Genomic DNA, 21,235 nt, shown 5'->3' with positions numbered 1-21,235 from the left:
TTTCAAATTAAGAGCCAATGACTGCATAAAAATAGCAAATGTTGGAAATACACAACAGATCTATGAACAAGGTCAGGTTAACTTTTCAGTCATTGCTATTCTCTCTCTAATTACAGTGGGAAAAATTGACACCTATGTATTTTACCCCAAGGTGATAAAAAATATTAATGCAACAATTGTGATAATTAACAGGGCATCTTCATCAAATCTGCTCAAATTTACTGATAAATTCTAATCTAAATTTTAATAAGTACTGCTGTGTAGCGTGCTTTGGACATTATAAACTGACTGTCTTGGATTTTTCTCTCTCGTTCTCTCACTCCATCACTATTCTCCTTCCTCCTCAGATGTACTGGGTATGTATATCTTACCATAACATGTAACCCATTCCATTATCTTGTGTCTTACCTGTAAGTGTCTGTGTGTCTGTATGTCTGCCTCAAGTTGCTTGTCATCCCTTGCAGCAAGTCCTGACTTTGCCGAAGGCTGCAGCTGTTCTCCTCAAATCTCTATTTGAATGAGAACCTGGCTTGATTTGACTTATCCTTTGGCATGTAAATGCAAAAACAATGGCAGAAGTAAAGGTGGTTCCGAATAAGCTCCTCTACAGGTTTATTTTGCTTCCAATTGGGAAATCCCTTGGATATCGAGGACAGACAGGGAATTTTGTCATGTCCATGCCAGGTGAGGCATTAAAGACACTCAGCCCAATGTCCCGAGTTGGAGGGAAATCATTAGTGTCACCGAAACGTAGCGTGGAACAGAAGCCGCAAATGCCATCTGTCCCATCAAGACCACTGTGGATAGCTTACAGGGCCCAGCCTCTTGATTTTGAGTTTTTGCTTGTTGTTTGGGAAAATGCAACACTGCTGGTCCAAGGAGTTTCATTTTAGATGAGATTAGATTCCCGACAGGGTGGAAACATGCCCTCCGGCCCAACCAGTCCACATCGACCCTCCGAAGAGTAACCCACCCAGACCCATTTCCCTCTGACTAATGCACCTAACACTACGGGCAATTTAGCGTGGCCAATTCACCTGACCTGCACATCGTTTGGACTGTGGGAGGAAACCGGAGCACCCGGAGGAAACCCACGCAGACACGGGGAGAACGTGCAAACTCCACACAGACAGTTGCCCGAGGCTGGAATTGAACTGGGACCCAAGTTGATTATTTTAGAACGTACTAATGCTTCTTGTTTAATTCATTCACAGAATGTGTGCACAGGGCCAGTATTTATTGCCCATCCCTATTTGCCCTGTAGAAGGTGATGGTGAGCTGCCCTCTTGAACCATGGCAGTCCACCTAGCATAGGAACACCCACAGTGCTGTTGGGAAGGAATTCCAGGATATTGACCGAGCAACCATGAAGGAACCGTGATATCTCTCCAAGTCAGGATAGCGTGTAGCTTGGAGGGAAATTATGGCAGTGGGAGGCATTTCCACACATTTGCTGATCTTGTTGTTCTAGACAGTACGGGTCCCAGGTTTGGAAGGAGTTGTCGGAGGAGCCTTGGTGAGTTCTTGCAGTGAATCTTGTAGACAGTACACACTGCTTCCACTGAAGAGGCTGGTGGAGTTTCATTTAAATAAATGCAAAGTGTGGCATTTTGAAATGACAAACCAGAGCAGGGCTTATACAGTTAATGGTAGAGCCCTGGGGAGTATTGTTGAACAGAGGGACCTAAGATAGCAGGTACATAGTCCTTTGAAAGTGGCATCACAGGTAGACAGGGCAGTGAAGAAGGTGTTTGACACACTCACCTTCATTAGTCAGAGAATGGAGTAAAGGAGTTAGGACGTCATATTGCAGCTACACAAGTGAAGCCACTTTTAGAATATTGTGTACAATTCTGGTTGCTCTGATATAGGAAGGATCTTGTTAAACTAGAAAGAGTACAGAAAAAATTTACAAGGTGTCACTGAGACAGGAGGATTTGAGTTATAAGGAGAGGCTGGGCCGCTTAATTTCCCTACAGTATGGAAACAGGCCCTTCGGCCCAACAAGTCCGCACCGACCCTCCAAAGAGGAACCCTTACATTTACCCCTGACTAATGCACCTGACACTATGTGGGATTTAGCATGGCCGGTTCACCTGGCCTGCACATTTTTTTGGATTGTGTGGGGAAACCGGAGCAAAGCCACGCAGACTCAGAGAGAATGTGCAACCTCTACACAGACAGTCACCCAAGGCAGGAACCAAACCCAGGGCCCTGGCACTGTGAGGCAGCAGTGCTAACCACTGAGCCACCGCGCCACTCCAATGGGCTAGGACCTCTTTCCCTGAAGTGTCGGAAGCTGAAGGGTGACCTTATAGAGGTTTATAAAATCACAAAGGACACGAATAGGGTGAAAAGCCAAGGTGTTTTCCCCAGATTAGGGCAGTCAGCATTAGAGAGCGTAGGTTTAAGGTGAGATGGAAAGATTTAAAAGGGACCCCAGGGTCAACATTTTCACACAGTGGGTGGTGTGTGTATAGAATGAGCTGCCAGAGGAAGTGGTAGAGGTGGATACAGTTACAACATTTAAAAGGCTTTTGGACAGGTACATGAAAAGTAAAGACTTAGAGGGATGTGGGCCAGCAACAGACAAATGGGACCAGTTCAGTTCAGGATTCCTGATTGGCATGGACGAGTTGGACTGAAGGGTCTGTTTCTGTGCTGTATGACTCTCTATAAGCCCCATGAACTCTGGGAGGTCACAAATTGACCTACATTGACTTAACTGCTCTTCACGGGACAGTGTATTGACATTCATGAACTAAAGAGAGAATATATTAAAGGTAACAAAATTAAAATTTGACTGCAGTGATATCACAATTTGCTTTGAAAAAAATAAATCCATGTTCGTGGCCCACGCATCTGATTGTACGTCAGTGATGATGTGGGATGATTAAAGCAATTTCAAAAAAATCTGTTTTTGGAGCAGATTGTAGAGACCTGTGCTGAGACCCTCTTGCTCAATAACATGAAACTTCCATTGACATTGGAAGATAATTTGGCTCTGCAGATACAGTCGAGTCAAACCTGAAACATGGCAAGTAAGAAATTGACAGAATTGGTTTTGAGTTTAGACAGAGTCAGTGTTAACAGATCATGCAATTAATTGACATCTTGAGTGAGGGTTTGTCCCATAAAAATGTCTGACAGTTTATCCGAAAATGTATGTAACTGAGGTGAGCAACGGGTGGCCATTGTTTATCTCCATCGAATGAAGTATTAATTGAGCCCAGCCAACACTGCTGAGTCCCAAACTCACTAGTCATCTCTCTGTTATTTCCAACTGTAGCTGGATTTCACAATGAGACATTAAAACCCTGACTTCTCTTCCCATGATGCTCTTGCAAAGGGCTGGGAGCAGATGAATCAAAGCAGGGAGGGATGGGGCTGATGCATAGGTCTACATTTCACAAAGGCCAGGGTCTAATTAATACGTGATAAGTTATCTCACTGATGTGAAAGTAGCTGTTGTCAGCAGCCCTGGGTTAGGAAAAGGAAAGTTCAGCCAAACCTTTCACCAGCAATCACTATCCAATTATTCTTGCTGGGCAGAACAGATTAGCTGTGCTGCATTCCAGAGCCAGCAAGCTGAGCAACAATTAACAGACTAAGCTCATCTGTGAAATGTGACCACAAGCATCTGTGGAACTGCATTGTGATGTGGGTATCACTGTCAAGGGTGTTGCCTCTCCGTAACTGCCCTGCTTGCCTGTTTCAGACGGCACTTAAGATTCACCCACCTTTCCCTGGGTCTGGAATTGCACTATCTAAGAGCTTCCTTTCCTAGGAAGGGACCACTGTTGAACCAGCCAGGTATTTGCAAATTGTTACATGGGGTCACCATTATTGATGCCGATCCCAGATTTGAATCCATGGGCCTGGGCATTAGCCTGGGCTTCTTAATTACCAGCAAAAAGTGAGGCCTGCAGATGCTAGAGATTAGAGTCAAGAGTATGGTGCTGGAAAAGCACAGCAAGTCTGGCGGCATCCGAGGAGCAGGAGAGTCGACATTTCGGGCAAAAGCCCTTCATCAGGAAAACCCTTCGTTTCCTGATGAAGGGCTTTTGCCCGAAATGTCAACTCTCCTGCTCCTCAGATGCTGCTTGACCTGCTGTGCTTTTCCAGCACCACACTCTCGACCTCTTAATTGCTTAGTCCAGAGACATTCCCACAAACCGTCATCTTCCCCACATGGGAAAAGCTCATCCAACATGACCAAATGCATTAGGGAGAGCAGGAATGAAAAGTAGGGAGGAAAATTACAGGTGATAATCAGTCATTGATCATTAGTGATACGTTTCTTCTAAGAATAAAGAAACTTGAGCCTCAACTGTTGTTCTGGTAACTTGAAAATTTAAATAGAATAAGTAAGACCCAGCACCGAGGTGCTCACGGAGCTTTTCTTAACAAGAGTGAATGATGGATATACCATCAACTCTTCCTCTGAACCCAGCATTTCAGTGATTAGAATAAATTTAGCCGTAATTTCAATGTTTGAAATTTAGACTGTCCTCAGTCACCTTTCTGCATTGTTTGTCTCAAGTTTTCTCCCTTTCTCACAGATGCATGTGGCTCCCTTGCCAGTGTAACCTGCCCGCTGCAGCACCTGAGTGCGCTGCTGTGCAGCCTGTTCCACGTATTGTCCATTAGCATGCAGCACTACACCACAGTGTGCTGTTAGCCAGCAGTTAACACCTTACCATCCAGCATGCATACAGCGACTTCACATCCAGCATGCAGATACTGCTGTCTTACCACAAAGAATACCTCCAACTTTTTGACCCATACGGGGTGAATGCGTTACTACTTTGCATGAAGAAAATGCATTACTTTCTAGCATACAAGGAACGCATTACCAACAGACATGCGTTAAAAACTTGCAGGGCATGCGTTACCATGAGGTATGCAGAATATGCATTGTCACCAGGCATGCAGGAAATGTGTTCATATCAGGCATGCAGAAAACAAGATGCAGAAAATGCCATGGATTTGAGCATGCAAAAGGATGTTCTATAATGTATAAACAATCTAAAGTGAACGCAGAGATCGTGAATTGTCTAGTTACAGAAATGAAAATGTTTAATTTTCAGAAATCAAAACAGGTACTGTATATTCATTTAATATAGAGAGATTTTATAAACCTGCTTTTACTGAATTTTCTCTGTTGGTTTTTCTAACATCCTGTTATTTCAGAAGCTGTCTATTTTACATGTCACTATTTGCATTGGGGAGATCCGACATGCCAGGTGTTAATGATGTTATCGACTGAAGACCGAGCTTGTTTGAAATAAAGGCATATGGTTTGACACAGTCCCCTGGGTAAATAGATGATGAAAAAGTCAAGGAAAATCTAAATTTGATTGCATTTCCCCCCCCACCTTAAACATGCTTGGTGATTGAAATGCTCCACATGTAAGCAGCAAGTGCAAAATCTTAGTGTCTTACCACTCCAAATTATCCAGAGCAGGTTAACAGTGGCTTACATCCCTTTTACTGGGGGTGCACTGTGATTGGATATAGCTGCATGCAGTCACATAGGAAATAGATTTGTCCTGGCAAACGGCACAACATAGGACAGCTTGTGTTTGAAAGTTTATTGAACACTGCGACAGAGGTGTTATTGAGGAGGTGGAGAGATGTCCTGCATTGACAAGCAACTGTCTAAGCGTACCTCAAAGGGCAGTGGGAGCAGATAGACCTCACAGGCAGTGTAAGGAATCCAGCTCTGACTGACTGGGTACAATGCTGCAAGACAGATAGACATTGTCAGCAGATAGAGATTGTCATGGCGGCTCAGTGGTTAGCACTGCTGCGTCACCCCACCAGGGACCTGTGTTCAATTCCACTCTTGGGTGGAGCTTCCTCCGGGTGCTCTGGTTTCCTCCCATGGTCCAAAGATGTGCAGGTTAGGTGGATTGGCTGTGAGAAATGAAGCGTTATGGAGATGGGTGGGATGCTCTTCGGAGTGTCGGGTTGGGCCGAATGGCCTGTTTCCATGTACTATGGATTCTATGCATTATCAAATCCAGTTGCACCATAAACCTCAGTCAGTGGTCAATTACTAACACCTCCACCTCTCAACAGTGATTAACCATCAGAACCTGTATTTACTGTTCATATGGTTCAGCTCAGACCTACTGTTGCTGCAAATCTCACAGCTTGCATACACTCATCCTTCTTACTGGTTTATGAGATGTAGGCATTGCAGGCTAGTCCACCATTTATTGCCCTCCCTAATTGAAGATGATGTTGAATTGCCTTCTTGAAATGCTGCAGTCCACAGGGTGTAGGAACACCCTCAGTGCTGTTAGGAAGGGAGTTGACTCAGTGACAGGGTAGGAATAACAATATCTTTCCAAGTCAGGATGGTGGCGTGGTTTGGTGGGGAACTTGAAGTTGGAGGCATTGCCATGCATTTGATGCTCTTGGGCAAGGGTTTTCACCGTACTGTCAGAATGACCTTGGTGAGTTACTGCGGTGCTTCTTGTAGCTGAGACACATTAATTGCCATTGTGTCTCAGTGGCAAAGCGGTGGAGATGTCAATCAACCAGGATGCTTTGCTCTGGGTGGTGTCAAACTTCTTGAATCTTGTTGGAGTTGCATTCGTCCAGGCAAATAGAGACATTCCATCCTTATCCTGAGTTGTGCATTGTAGGCTAAGGTTCTGAGTTACTCACGGCAAGATTCCTAGCGTGACTTGTTCTTGTAGTCACTGTATATAGCTGGTCTAGTTCAGTTTCTGATCAATGATAACCGCCAAGATTTTGATAGTGAGGGATTCAGCGATGGTAATGCCACTAAATATCAAGAGGCAAAGGTTGGTTTCTGTCTTGTTGACAATGATCATTGCCTGGCACTTGTACATCACAAATGATACTCCTTGGTCTAAGGCAGGATGATTTCCAGGTTTTGCTGTATGTGGACACTGCCAGCTATTCAACCATGACAATCACAGACTGCACGCAGCCACTGAGATACTGCAGTCTCTTGTGCCGGACATGGTGAATGCGCTATTGCAGGGTGTTGGGCATTCCTGTATGTCCAACTCCATGGGTCAGATGGTGTTGGCAATTAATGAGGCACCTACTGCCAAGACCATGGCCAGCAATCAGTCTGAAACCAATGAAAGCATCTATCCTTATATCTACTCCTCCCTCTCACATCCACTTCCACATCCCAGAGTCGCTTCTGATTTACAAACTGGGGATTAGTTAAATGTAAAAACTCTTCCATTGCTCTCCCCTTACCATTACCTTCCCCTTGTGCCTTTTTTTCTTCCAAATACCCACGAGTTACTGCCTGAGTGAGCAGTGGAGGAACAGCAGCACGAGAGATATGATGCAGGCACAGCACCATGCAGTCATTTCGCTCACTCAGTGCCCAGCTTGGAATCTGATGCTGTGCCGGTGTTAGAAGACAGATCAGAGGCAGACTGTACGTGGTATTTAGCTATGAGCATACTGCAGCCAGCACAGGGGGCAAGAACAGCACAAGTATCAGTTCGCCAGAGGGCGAGACCACATACAGGTTCATGAGGACTTCAATGGGACAGTCGACAAAGGAATGCTAATCCAGCACAAACTCGGTGTGCTTTAATGCATTGAGAACTGATCAAGAAACCTCGCTGTTAAGGAGCCTGGAGGGCTCTAGTACCAACATAGCACAGGGCCTTACACAGAGTTCAGATTCTGCCCTTACCAGCGTGGAAGAGGAGATCAGCTCCATTCACACACTGACCTAGTCATTAATGCAATGTCCGATACCCAATGGTGCAACTCCCATTGGAGCAGAAAGCCAGCGTCTGAGTGGAAGCTGAGCTTGCTGCCTTACAGGTTCAGACGTGACGGTGGATTACGCTGGTCAGATGGTGCCACAGAAATTCATCGCTTTGTGCTCGGGCAGATTGGGTCACTGAGGCCGTGCCCTGGGGGAGACTGGCCATGGTTTCACAGGAAAGGAACCCACTGACCTCTGTCAGGAAGGCCAACGGGGAGCCTCCCAGCCTAGTTACTCTGCCAGAGGCCCTGCTGTTAGCTGTCAACAAGCCAGCGTAGACCTCAGCTGTGTATGCACTCTGTCCAAAGCTAAACCTTAAGGCCCAGAGCTGCTTGAAGTATTCGTCCATCTGCAGTGTCCCTCATTGAAAGTCAGTGGGCCATGTTAAAACCCCTGGGCGAGCACTGCATCAGAGCATTGGGACAAACTAACACAGAGAACAGGCACTACAGGGAACGTATGACCATGTTTAATTTGTGCCTGTGTGTAACTTAGCACAGCGTAATTTAGAAATTTGGTTTGGAATGCCTGTTTTGTGGTGCCATGTTGGTTTGCAGTGTGGCTCAGGGGATACTTTGGTGAGCGACACAATTGTATGTTCATTGGCGAGAGTCATTCTTACTGCAGTCGAGAGAGTGGTGCTGGAAAAGCACAGCAGGTCAGGCAGCATCCGAGGAGCAGGAGAATTGACGTTTCTGATCTCCAGCATCTGTAGTTCTCATGTTCTCCTCATTATTACTGCAGTCAGATTAGCTGGGAGTCGCAGAGGTCTACAGCACAGGAAGGGGTCCTTCGGCCCATCAACTCTGTGCTGGTCAAAACCAAGGACTGTCTATTCTCATTCCGTTTCTCAGCACTTGACCCAGAGCCTCTAATTCTTGACTGACAGCCCTGGGAAAAGAAGATTGTCTTCCTCAGCAGTGATTTTGACTGGAAAGTATGCAGTGATGGTGTATTACAGTTCACTCAGGTACACTTTATTGTGACAACACAAACCTTTTACATACATGTGGTAGTTTGGAAATCTGCATCGTGACACTAGAGACTCCAACTTCCTTTTCATTGCAATAGTTGACCAGGAATCTCGTGTCGAGAGTGTGGTGCTGGAAAAGCACAGCAGGTCAGGCAGCATCCGAGGAGCAGGAAAACTTATGTTTCAGGCATAAGCCCTTCATCAGGAAAGTGTCTGATGAAGGGCTTATGCCTGAAATGTCTCAATTCTCCTGCTCCTCGGCTGCTGCCTGGCCTGCTGTGCTTTTCCAGCACCAAACTCTCGATTCTGATCTCCAGCATCCTCACTTTCTCCTAGTTGACCAGGAATCTCCCTCAGTCTTACCACTGGCAGCTGTTGGACAATATGCAGAATGGCATTTGACCTGCGTTGGCCGTGTTGTGAATGCTTCTTCCTCAATCAAAGATCCCCTGTGGAGGGGGTTCAGTGTTTTGAGGCAGGGGCGTTGCCCACAGCACCACAAGACTCATATAAGCTTCAGTACATTCTGGTGTTTTCCACATCTGGATGAATAGCTGGTCTGCGTTCTCTCTGCAAGGGAAGCACCCGAATCAAGCCCCAAGCCAGAACTTGGCTCTGATAGTCTCGCAGTTCAGTAACTTGCCAACACTTGGTGTCAGTGCTTAGGCAGAACGGACATTTGAACAAAGTTCTGGAGGGCAAACATTAAACAGCAACCCAGAATGAGTCACTGCCCTGAGGGGTGCAAGGAAACAGGACTAGAAAAAGAAAACTGACAGCTTTATACTGAGACAGCCCAAGTGAGGCCTGAGAAAGGAAGAGTTAATGAAATCTCATGGACTCAAGAGACTTACCCCACTATCAAGAGCAGATGCTTTTATCTTCAGTCTGTGTCCAGTTAGCTAATACTATCCATGACACAAGCAAATCTTTTGCTGTCAGGATGCACTGTACTGAGAAGGGAAACTCATTCAGTTTGTTCATCCTGATTAGCATGCTGGGTAAGTACAAGAATCGAATTTGGCAGGAACAGGTCACACAATGTTGACATTTGCTGTCAAGCACATACTTGAAGATCCTTGTGTGAACTGGATGCTGTAGGCACCTTGTGTGTTTAGAGCTGTCCCTCATCAAAACGTCAGCACCTTCCGACGGGAATGGGAGGGAGATTGGGATTCCATCATTATTGCCATTTGACAAACATTGTGTGATGGTCAAGTCCATAATCTGAGATGTAGAATTAAGTAAGAAACAAAGCCACTGAATCCATTTTGTCCTGTAAGCAGAGAGGATCTGATTCCTTTTAGAGATCGCCATTTTGGCTAATGGTTTTGCATTGAACCCAGAGGAAAGGCCTCCATATCTTCCAGACTATGACAGAAAGCTAGCACTATTGGCTCTGTCATGAATAGAATGTGCATTTTACTTCTTAAAGAGGAGGCAGAACCAATGTGAGCATGGAGGGATGCAAATCTTTCTCAAAGGGGACTGCAGGATTGGAACTGCGTTTGCTGCTTTTATTGTATGTTAGTAAAAGTGCCTTAATTTTGACTCTTTCCCTGTAGCTGAAGTACAGAGTGAGATTGAACGTATTTTTGAACTGGCTAGGACATTACAGTTGGTGGCTCTTGATGCAGATACCATTAATCATCCTGCTCAACTTGCCAAGACCTCTCTGGCCCCAATTATAGTCTACATAAAGATCGCTTCACCCAAGGTAAGAAACTTCAGAAGTGTGTTCAAGTTCAATGCCTATAATTGCCTTTAATTTCTTTCCAACAGACAAATAAGGGACAAGAGTAGGCCATTCGGACCTTCGAGCCTGTTCTGCCAATCAGTTAGGTTGGTGCTGATCTGATTTTAACCTCCACTCTACAACCCTTCGTATCACAATAATCTTTCGGTCCCTTTGGTCATCAACAAAGATCAACTTCAACCTCAAAAGTATTTAAAGATTCTGCATCCACTGCCTTTTGGGGAAGGGAATTCCAAAAGACACTCAGCCTTCGGAGAGAAAAGATATCCCCTCATCTGCCTTAATGGGCACCCTGTATTTTTAAACTATGACCCCTACTCCTAGATTTCCCCACGAGGGGAAACATCTTTTTGACCCCGACCTGGTCAAATCCCCTCAGGTTTTTGAGTTTCAGTTAAGTCACCTCTCATTCTCTACTCCAGAGGATACAGGCCCAGTCTGTGTGGCCTTTCCTCAAAGGCAATCTGCTCATTTTAAATTTTCTCTGAACTGCTTTCAGCTCATTAACCTCCTTCCATAAGTGCAGTGCCCAGCGCTGTACACAGTACTCCAGGTGCAGTCTCAGGAATACCTTATTGTAGAATAGCCTCCCTACTCCTGCATTCAATTCCCCTCGCAATAAACCATCACATCCTGTTAATTTTCCTGATTATTTGTTGTACTTTTATGTGATTCATGCACTAGGTTAGATTTTGCTGCTTCTCAAAGCTTGGTAACCTCTTACTATTTTAGAAAATATGCTTCTTCTTTATTCTTTGTGGCCAAGATTTCTCACTTGCCCACATTGTACTCCATTTGCTAGGCCTTTGCCCATTCAAACCCATCTGTATCTGTCTGTAGATTCCTCATGTTGTTTTCACAAAGCAAAGCAGGGTGTTTAAAACCAGCAGGTGGAGCAAGAGTAGCTATCTCGTTTGTCAGAAACAACGTCTATTAATGACGTTAAAAATCACACAACACTAGGTTGTAGTCCAACAGGTTTATTTGGAAGCCGTGGCTTTTGGAGTGCTGCTCCTTCATCAGCTGATTTATCAGTAGCGCTCTGAAAGCTAGTGTTTCCAAATAAACCTGTTGGACTATAATTGGTATTAGAGTCATAGAGATGTACAGCATGGAAACAGACCCTTCAGTTCAACCTGTCCATGCCGACCAGATATCCCAACCAATCTAGTCCCACCTGCCAGCACCCGGCCCATATCCCTCCAAACCCTTCCTATCCATATACCCATCCAAACGCCACTTAAATGTTGCAATTGTACCAGCCTCCACCACATACTCTGGCAGCTTGTTCCATACATGTACCACCCTCTGCATGAAAGGGTTGCCCCTTAGGTCTCTTTTATATCTTTCCCCTCTCACCCTAAACCTATGCCCTCTAGCTCTGGACTCCCCGACCCCAGGGAAAAGACTTTGTCTATTTATTCTATCCATGCCCCTTGTAATTTTGTAAACCTCTATAAGGTCACCCATCAGCCTCTGATGCTCCAGGGAAAACAGTCCCAGCCTGTTCAGCCACTCCCTGTAGCTCAGATCCTCCAACCCTGGCAACATCCTTGTAAATCTTTTCTGAACCTTGTCAAGTTTCACAACATCTTTCCAATAGGAAGGAGACCAGAATTGCACGCAGTATTCCAACAGTGGCCTAACCAATGTCCTGTACAGCCACAACATGACCTCCCAACTCCTGTAGTCAATATTCTGACCAATAAAGGAAAGCATACCAAACGCCTTCTTCACTATCCTATCTACTGCGACTCCACTTTCAACGAGCTATGAACCTGCACTCCAAGGTCTCTTTGTTCAGCAACACTCCCTAGGACCTTACCATTTCCCAAAATGCAGCACCTCGCATTTATCTGAATTAAACTCCATCTGCCACTTCTCAGCCCATTGGCCCATCTGGTCCAGATCCTGTTGTAATCTGAGGTAACCCTCTTCGCTGTCCACTACACCTCCAATTTTGGTGTCATCTGCAAACTTACTAACTGTACCTCTTATGCTCACGTCCAAATCATTTATGTAAATGACAAAAAGTAGAGGACCCAGCACCGATCCTTGTGGCACTCCACTGGTCACAGCCTCCAGTCTGAAAAACAACTCTCCACCACCACCCTCTGTCTTCTACCTTTGAGCCAGTTCTGTATCCAAATGGCTAGTTCTCCCTGTATTCCATGAGATCTAACCTTGCTAATCAGTCTCCCATGGGGAACCTTGTCGAACGCCTTACTGAAGTCCATACAGATCATATCTACTGCTCTGCCCTCATCAATCTTCTTTGTTACTTCAAAAAACTCAATCAAGTTTGTGAGACATGTTTTCCCATGCAAAAAGCCATGTTGACTATCCTGAATCAGTCCTTGCCTTTCCAAATACATGTCCGTCCTGTCCCTCAGGATTCCCTCCAACAACTTGCCCACCACCGAGGTCAGGCTCACTGGTCTATAGTTCCCTGGCTTGTCCTTACCACCCTTCTTAAACAGTGGCACCACATTTGCCAACCTCCAGTCTTCCGGCATCTTACCTGTGACGATCAATGATACAAATATCTCAGCAAGAGGCCCAGCAATCACTTCTCTAGCTTCCCACAGCGTTCTCAGGTACACCTGATCAGGTCCTGGGGATTTATCCACCTTTAACTGTTTCAAGACACCCAGCACTTCCTCCTCTGTAATCTGGACATTTTGCAAGATGTCACCATCTATTTCCCTACAGTCTATATCTTCCGTATCCTTTTCCACAGTAAATACTGATGCAAAATATTCATATAGTATCTCCCCCATTTTCTGTGGCTCCAGAAAGGCCGCCTTGCTGATCTTTGAGGGGTCCTATTCAATCCCTAGTTACCCTTTTGTCCTATAACCTGGTGTTGTGTGATTTTTAACCTGGTACACCCCAGTCCAAAACTGGCACATCGAAATCATGTCTATAAATGACAACTACTTTACCTTCAGAGAGGCTTTGCACTTCTTCAGTGTGGTTTAACTATATTGCACTTATGAAGCTTTAAGCTGGAAAATAATATTCTGTTTGAGTATCAGACATCAGAATTGCTCAGTTTTGGGAGACATCGGTGAAATAACATGGTATTTGCCTTTTTTAAATAAATGTTTACAGCTATGAACTTACCTCATAATACTTGCAAGTAAACAATGGATTTATGCCTTGTTAAAATCTGACAACAATATTTCACGCTCAAAACTGCCGATGCTATAAGTGATAAAGAACAAGCTGCTTCATGCTTGAATTGTCAAATAGAGACTGACGTTAGACATTAGGACAGGCAATGTAAAGCCAAGCCAAACGTAGGCTCAAGAGAAAGCTCTCAAGTAACAGAGACAGAGAAAGATATTATTTAACTGGAGAGGGTTCAGAAAAGGTTTCCCAGGGTGTTGCTGGGAATGGAGGGTAAGGAGAATTATAAGGAGAGGTTGGATTGGCTGGGGCATTGAAGTGTAAGGAGGTTGACAGGCGACATTATAGAGGTCTATGAAATCATGAAGGACACAGATCAGGTGAAGAGCATAAGTCTTTTCCCTAATGTGGAGGTGCCGGTGTTGGACTGGAGTGGACAAAGTTAAAAAAAATCACACAACACCAGGTTATAGTCCAACAGGTTTATTTGGAAGCTCTAGCTTTCACAGCACTGCTCCTTTCTCAGGTAGCTGTGGAGCAGGACCATGAGACCCAGAATTTATAGCAAAAGATTACAGTGTCATTGAAACTGAAATGATATATTGAACAAAAATCTAGGTTTGTTAGGTTAACCATTTTATCCTTAAGGTAGAGGAGTTCAAGACTAGGGGGCATATTTTTAAGGTGAGAGGGAACCTTTTTACACAGAGGATGGTTTGTGTGTGGAATGAACTGTCAGAGGAAGTGGTAGCTGTGGGTACAGTTATAACATTTAAAAGGTAATTGGATAAGTCCATGAATAGGAAATGTTTGAAGAGATATGGGCCAAATGCAGGCAGGTGGGACTAGTGTCGTTTGGGAAGATGGTCAGCATGAACTAGTTGGACCGAAGGGACTGTTTCTGTGCTCTGACTATATGACCTTCCCATCTATCTTTGTGTCATCAGCAAGTATGGCTACCTCAATCACTTCACCCAAATCATTGATACACATTGTAAAGAGTTGAGGCCCCAGCACCACCCCCTGTGGCACGCCATTTGTGACATCCTGCCACCCTAAAAAAAGAGCCATTTATTTCTACTGTCTGCTTCCTGTTGGCCTGTCAATCTTCAATCCATGCCAATATGTTACCCACACACAAAGAGCTTTAATTTTCCACAATGGCCTTCGATGTGGCATCTTATCAAATGCCTTCTGGAAAGCAATTTCCAGAATGTCAGACTGCTCTGTTAGATTGTCCTTTGACTACTTTTCCCCCTCAGGTACTGTAATCTTCCATCCCAATCCAATCTTCAATTGTCCCGCTGCTTCCTATCCTAGTTTCAGGCTCCACTGTTTATGTCAGGATCATGTTTAATCATGAGAGAAGCTTTCAGCCACAAATCTTTTATTTTCTTCCCATTCATGGGATGAGGATGTCACTGGCTAAGCAGCATTTATTTTCCGAGAAGGCAGTTAAGAGTCAACCACATTGCGGTGAGTCTGGAGTCACATGTAGATCAGACCAAATAAAGGGGAACTCTTAATTTCAGTTATTTTGTTTTAACTGAATTCGAGTTCCACCATCTGCTGTGGCTCAAACCAAGGTTTCTAGAACATTCCCTGGGTCTCTGGATTAACAGTGCAGCGATAATACCACGAGGCCATCACCTCCCCTTGCTATATCCCTACCCGCCATATCCCTATCCTATCCCTACAATCGCCAATCCCACCTCCATATCATCACTTGACTCTGTCATTTCTGTAGCCCATTTACTGTTGAACTCCTTACCTGTGAATTTGTTAGTTCCCAATTGGGAACACACTTCTGGCTAGCCTTTCACATTCCACCCTTCGTAAACTTGAGGTTATGACTCACAACAAGACTTATTCACTTATAATCCCTATGCTCACTGATGTACAATGCTCCTGGCTAAGAAACAGCTTAATGATAAAATGTTCATCCCTATTTTCATGTTCCCTATTGCCTTGCACCACCAGCAACTCCCCCCACCTCTCTGACTTATCGCCTCCTCTCTGACTTATCACCTCCATCCCCACCCCCACTCACCTATTGTACTCTATGCTACTTTCTCCCCACCCCCACCCCCACCCCCACCCCCCTCTCATTTATCTCCCCACCCTGCAGGTTCTCTGCCTCTGTTCTTGATGAAGGGCTTCTGCCCGAGAGGTCGATTTTCCTGCTCCTCGGTTGCTGCCTGACCTGCTGTGCTTTTCCAGCACCACTCTAATCCAGAATCTGGTTTCCATCATCTGCAGTCCTTGTTTTTACCTAGTTAAATCATGTAATGTCTTTCCACAGCCTTCTAAGGTTTCTGTGCTCCTGGAATGCTGAACTCTACATTGAGAGGACTACACTATAAGGATAGAGATGTTATGCTGCAGTGATACAAACCTCTGGTTAGGCCCCATTTGGATGGCACATGTGGGCTACCACACCTTGGGAGGGATAGATTGGTCTTGGAGGGAATACAGTGTAGGTTTAGAAGAATGAAGCCTGGACTTGAAGGGGTTAGGTTATGAGCAGATTAGATTAGATTCCCGACAGTATGGAAACAGGCCCTTCGGCCCAACCAGTCCACACCGACCCTCCAAAGAGTAACCCACCCAGACCCATTTCCCTAATGCACCTAACACTATGGGCAATTGAGCATGGCCAATTCACCTGACCTGCACATATTTGGACTGTGGGAGGAAACCGGAGGAAACCCACGCAGACACGGGGAGAATGTGCAAACTCCACACAGACAGTTGCCTGAGGCTGGAATCAAACCTGGGACCCTGGTGCTGTGCGGCAGCAGTGCTAACCACTGAGCCACCATGCTGCCCCTGAGCAGAGTTTATACAAATGAGGCCTATTTTCTCTAGGACTTAGAAGGTTAAGGGGTGGTCTGATTTAAGTCTTCAAGATATTAACAGGAAAAGGCAGGGCCAATAAAGATAAACTATTTCCACTGACTGAGATTCTAAACCTGGGGGACATAGTCTGAGAATTAGGGCCAGGCCGTTCAGGAGAGACATCAGGAAGAGCCTTTACCTTCAAAGGGTGGTAGATGTTTGGAACTCTTTTCCACAAACGACAGTGGATGCAGGATCAGTTGTTAACTTTAAATAGATACATTTTTGTCAAGGAAGGATATTAAGGGATTTTAGACCAAAGGCAGATCTCGAGGTAGGGCATAGGTCAGCCATAATTCAGGGACAGGCTCAAGGGGCCGAATGTTCCTTTGTTCTCCAATCTTAATCCTTCATCATTGGTGGCTGGGCATTAAACTCTGGAATTCTCTTCCTCTGTTTCTCTCTCTCTCTCTCTCTCTCTCTCTGTCCTTTTCTTTAACACATTCCTTGCAACCAACCCTTTTTCCATTTGCCCTTATGTCACCTGTTATGGCTCAATGGCAGATTTTGCTTCATAGTGCACCTGTAAAGAGCCTTGGGAAATGTTGTTAATCTAAAGGCATTTCATGAATTGAAAATGTTGTTGAATTGAAGAGAAGGTGCTATCTTCAGACATATCTTCATCTTTGTTAATACTTTGGTCGAGCATGTTTACACCAGGATCTAACACTAATGTCTGAACGTGAAATTGCTGAAAAAGCTTACTCAGTTGCGAAATCTGCTGTTGGTATATCTGGGACATCGGCTTTGACCCAGTCACAGTCTCTTTTGTAACTTTCTGCAAATACGCTATTTGGAACGTGTAAGGGTAATGTAACTAGTTCTAAAACAAAAACTCAGCAGGTCTGGCAGCATTTGTGTTGTGATGAAGAGTCACCGGACTCGAACTGTTAACTCTGCTTTCCTGCCAAAGATGTTCCCAACCCTGCTGAGTTCCACCAGCAATTTCTGTTTTCTTTTTGTTTCAGATCGCCAGTATTTGCAATTCTTTTATTTATTTTTGTATATTAAATGTAGAAAATTTAAATAACCCAGACATCAAAACCCAAAGTAAAAGCTAAAACAAACTGCTGCTACTAGAATTCTGAAACAGAAATTACTGGACAAATTCAGCAGGTTTAACACCATCTGGGGAGAGAGAAACAAGAGTTAACATTTCTAGTCCAGTGTGATATTTTTAGAAATATAGTCCAGTAATATCTTGTGTTGAATTGCTCAACTTCAGAGGTCTAGCAATGTTTACACGATTTCAGTGACTTTACTGTGTATCAGAGAAGATATTGCAATGAGGTTAGTGTGTTACTGGTGTATCAGAGTTTTCCAATGCAGAGTTATACTGAAGGATTACCGTGAGGGGTTACTTTATGTCAGATTATATTAATGAGAAGTCAGTACACAGTATTTATTGATTTTCATTGTGAGAGGATTCAAGCAGGGTTGTCTTGCTGTAAGTAGACAGTGCAAAGGTAAGGCCACACCTGGAGTGTTGTCTGAAGTTTTGCTCTCCTTACTGGATGAAGGATGTTCTTGCTCTCAAGGGAGTGCAGGAAGGTTTACCCCATTGATTCTAGGGATGGCCGGACTGATGTATGAGAAGAATTGAGTCGGTTGCGATTGTGTTTACTGGAGTTGAGAAGAATGAAGGGGCATTCATAGAAACCTATAAAATTTTAACAGGACTAAACAGGTTCACTGTAGGAAGGATGGTCCTGATTATGGGTGAGTCCAGGACCAGGGTGTTATTTTAAGGAAAAGGGGTAAACCTTTTGGGACTGAAATGAGTTGGGAGTGGCTCAGTGGTTAGCACTGCTGCCTCACAGCACCAGGGATCTGGGTTCAATTCCATCATCGGGCAACTGTCTGTGCAGAGTTTACCCGTTCTCCCCATGTCTGCGTGGGTTTCCTCCAGATACTCCGGTTTCTTCCCACAGTCCAGTGATGTGCAGGTTAGGTGGCCTGGCCAGGCTAAGTTACCCATTGTGTCCATGGATGTGCAGGCTCAGTAGATTAGCCACAGGGAATGCAGCTTCAAGGTGGGGGAAGTGAGTGGGATGCTCTTTGGAGGATCAGTGTGGACTTGATGGGCCAAATGGTCTGCTTCGACAGTGTAGGAATGTTATGAGGGGAAATGTCTTCACCCAGAGATGGGTGAGCCTGCGGAATTCACTACCACAGAAAGTGTTTGAGGTCAGAACATTGTATTTTCAAGAAGGAGGTAGATGTAGCTCTTGTGGCTCAAGGGATCAAGGGACATTGGAGGAGGACAAGATGAGAATATTGAGCTTGATGATCAGATATGATCCTAATGAATAGTGGAGAAGCTCAAGGAATCCAATGGCCTACTCCTGCTCCTATCTTCACTGTCTCTATGTACCTCAGTGAGAGATTACAAGTGTGTTGGAAAGAGTACGGTGTGGCCGGCACGGTGGCACAGTGGTTAGCACTGTTACCTCACAGCGCCAGAGACCCAGGTTCAATTCCCGACTCAGGTGACTGACTGTGTGGAGTTTGCACGTTCTCCCCGTGTCTGCGTGGGTTTCCTCCGGGTGCTCCGGTTTCCTCCCACAGTCCAAAGATGTGCAGGTCAGGTGAATTGGCCATGCTGAATTGCCCGTAGTGTTAGGTAAAAGGGGTAATGTAATGTAATCTAATTACACTGTAATGTAATCTAATCTAATCTAGTAACATTGAGGGGTTGTGATGTATCTGGGTCATACCAAGAAGCCATTAGATTAGATTAGATTACTTACAGTGTGGAAACAGGCCCTTCGGCCCAACAAGTCCACACCGCCCCGCCGAAGCGTAACCCACCCATACCCCTACATCTACAGCCATCATAATGAGCTGGAGATTACTGCTATCCAAATGTATAGCAGTGAGAAGCAGTTGTACAATAATGATACAGATAAAATGTAATGTGCACCAAGATGTGAAATGACATTAATTGTTGTGATTAATTTTTGATTATAGGTTTTACAACGTCTGATAAAGTCACGAGGGAAGTCCCAAGCCAAACACCTGAATGTACAGATGGTGGCATCAGACAAACTGGCCCAGTGTCCCCCGGTCAGTATCTCCTGCTCAGGGGTAGAGGGGGTTTCCCTGAACAGAGGGACGCACATATTAAGCAGGGTTATGTCTTCATCAGGCCTCACTCCTCCAGCACCTTCTTTATCTGTCTGTTCATGAGGCATCTGGTAAACTGGGACTGACCTGGTCTGAGAGCGCAAAGCTCGAAACAGAGGGGTACTGTGAGGAGGAGATATGTTCAGTGTTGCTGAGAAATCCTCAACAAGGCTCGAGAAAATAAAACGTAGCAAAGCTTCTCGCTTGCTCCGTTTATTAAATGAGCGATTTGTGCAGTGTTCTGGAGTAGACTGAGCCACAGTGAAAGGGCTCCAATCTTCATTCAGTTCCTCGAAGTCAGTGAAGCATCTTTTGCCGATTTGATTACCGAGGCGTTTGGTACACTTGCCTTTATTGGTCCATGCACTGAATACAGGAATTGCGATGCCATGCTGCGGCTCTGCAGGACATTGGACATTGGCACTTTTGGAATACTGCATTCAATTCTGGTCTCCCTGCTATAGGAAAGATGTCGTGACACTTGAAAGGGTGCAGAAAAGATTTACAAGGATGTTTCCGGGACTAGAGTCCAAAGTCCAAATATATGTGGGTTACATGGACTGGCCATGCGAGATTACCCAGAGGTCCAGGGATGTGTAGGTTAGATGCATTAGCTATGGGAAATGCAGGGTCTTAGGGATAGGCTAGGGGGTTGGGCCTGGATGGGATGGTCTTCAGAGGGTCAGTGTGGACTTGTTGGGCCAAATGGCCTGTTTCCACACTGTATGGACTCTTTGACTCTATGGAGTGTTTGAACTATAAGGAGAGACTGAATAGGCTTGTGCTATTTTCCCTGGAGTGTTGGAGGCTAAGCGGTGACCTCATAGAGGTTTATAAAATCACGAGGGGCATGGATATGGTGACTAGCTAAGGTCTTTTACCTGAGGTGGGGGAATCCAAAACTAGAGGGTATAGTTTTAAAATGAGAGGGGAAAGATTTCCAAGGGACCTAAGGGGTAACCTTTTCACACAGAGGGTGGTGTGTGTATGGAATGAGCTGACAGAGGAAGTGGTGGGGGCTGGTACCATTACAGTAGTTAAAAGGCATCTGGCTGGGTATATGAATAGGAAGGGTTTAGAGGGATATGGGCCAAGTGCTGGCAAATGGGGCAAGATTAGGTTAGGATATCTGGTTGGCATGGACGAGTTGGACCGAAGAGTCTGTTTCCATGCTGTATAATAATAACTGCTTTCCTTCCATTACAATATATACTGCGGTGCTAATTTATAAGTCCCTTACGTGCTGCAGCTTTCTGCAGCATCTCCCCATTTAGGAAATAGTCTACACTTCTATTCTTCAGACCAAGTGCATAACCTCTCACTTTTATATTCCATTTGCTCATGCTTTGCCCACTTGCCTAAGCTATCCGAGTCCTTCTGCAGCCTCTCCGCGTCCTTAACACTACCTGTCCTTTCACCTAGCTTTGTATTATCTGCAAACTTAGTAACAGTGCCCTCAGTTCCTTCATCCAGATCGTTAATGTATAATGTGAATAGTTGGGGTCCCAACACTGGCCCCCCTGTGGAAATCCACTAGTCACAGGCTGCCACCCTCTTTATCCCCATTGGGTGC

At 45.0% G+C, this 21,235-nt stretch overlaps 1 protein-coding gene across 4 annotated transcripts in view; it reads left to right on the top strand.

Annotated features, from left to right (window-relative positions):
- LOC140465713 (voltage-dependent L-type calcium channel subunit beta-1-like) overlaps positions 1-21,235 on the top strand; it is a 273,486-nt gene that overhangs the window by 238,475 nt on the left and 13,776 nt on the right. For all 4 annotated transcript variants that reach the window (XM_072561367.1, XM_072561366.1, XM_072561365.1 and 1 more), the window contains exons 11-12: positions 10,316-10,467; positions 19,507-19,602. In XM_072561367.1, the coding sequence (XP_072417468.1) occupies positions 10,316-10,467; positions 19,507-19,602 (248 nt within the window). The remainder of the gene's footprint in view (positions 1-10,315; positions 10,468-19,506; positions 19,603-21,235) is intronic.

Source organism: Chiloscyllium punctatum, chromosome 42, assembly GCF_047496795.1.
Source record: "Chiloscyllium punctatum isolate Juve2018m chromosome 42, sChiPun1.3, whole genome shotgun sequence".
In the NCBI taxonomy this organism is placed as follows: domain Eukaryota; kingdom Metazoa; phylum Chordata; class Chondrichthyes; order Orectolobiformes; family Hemiscylliidae; genus Chiloscyllium; species Chiloscyllium punctatum.
Note: the sequence above shows the minus strand (reverse complement) of the source record. Positions and strands in the feature narration are given on the sequence as shown.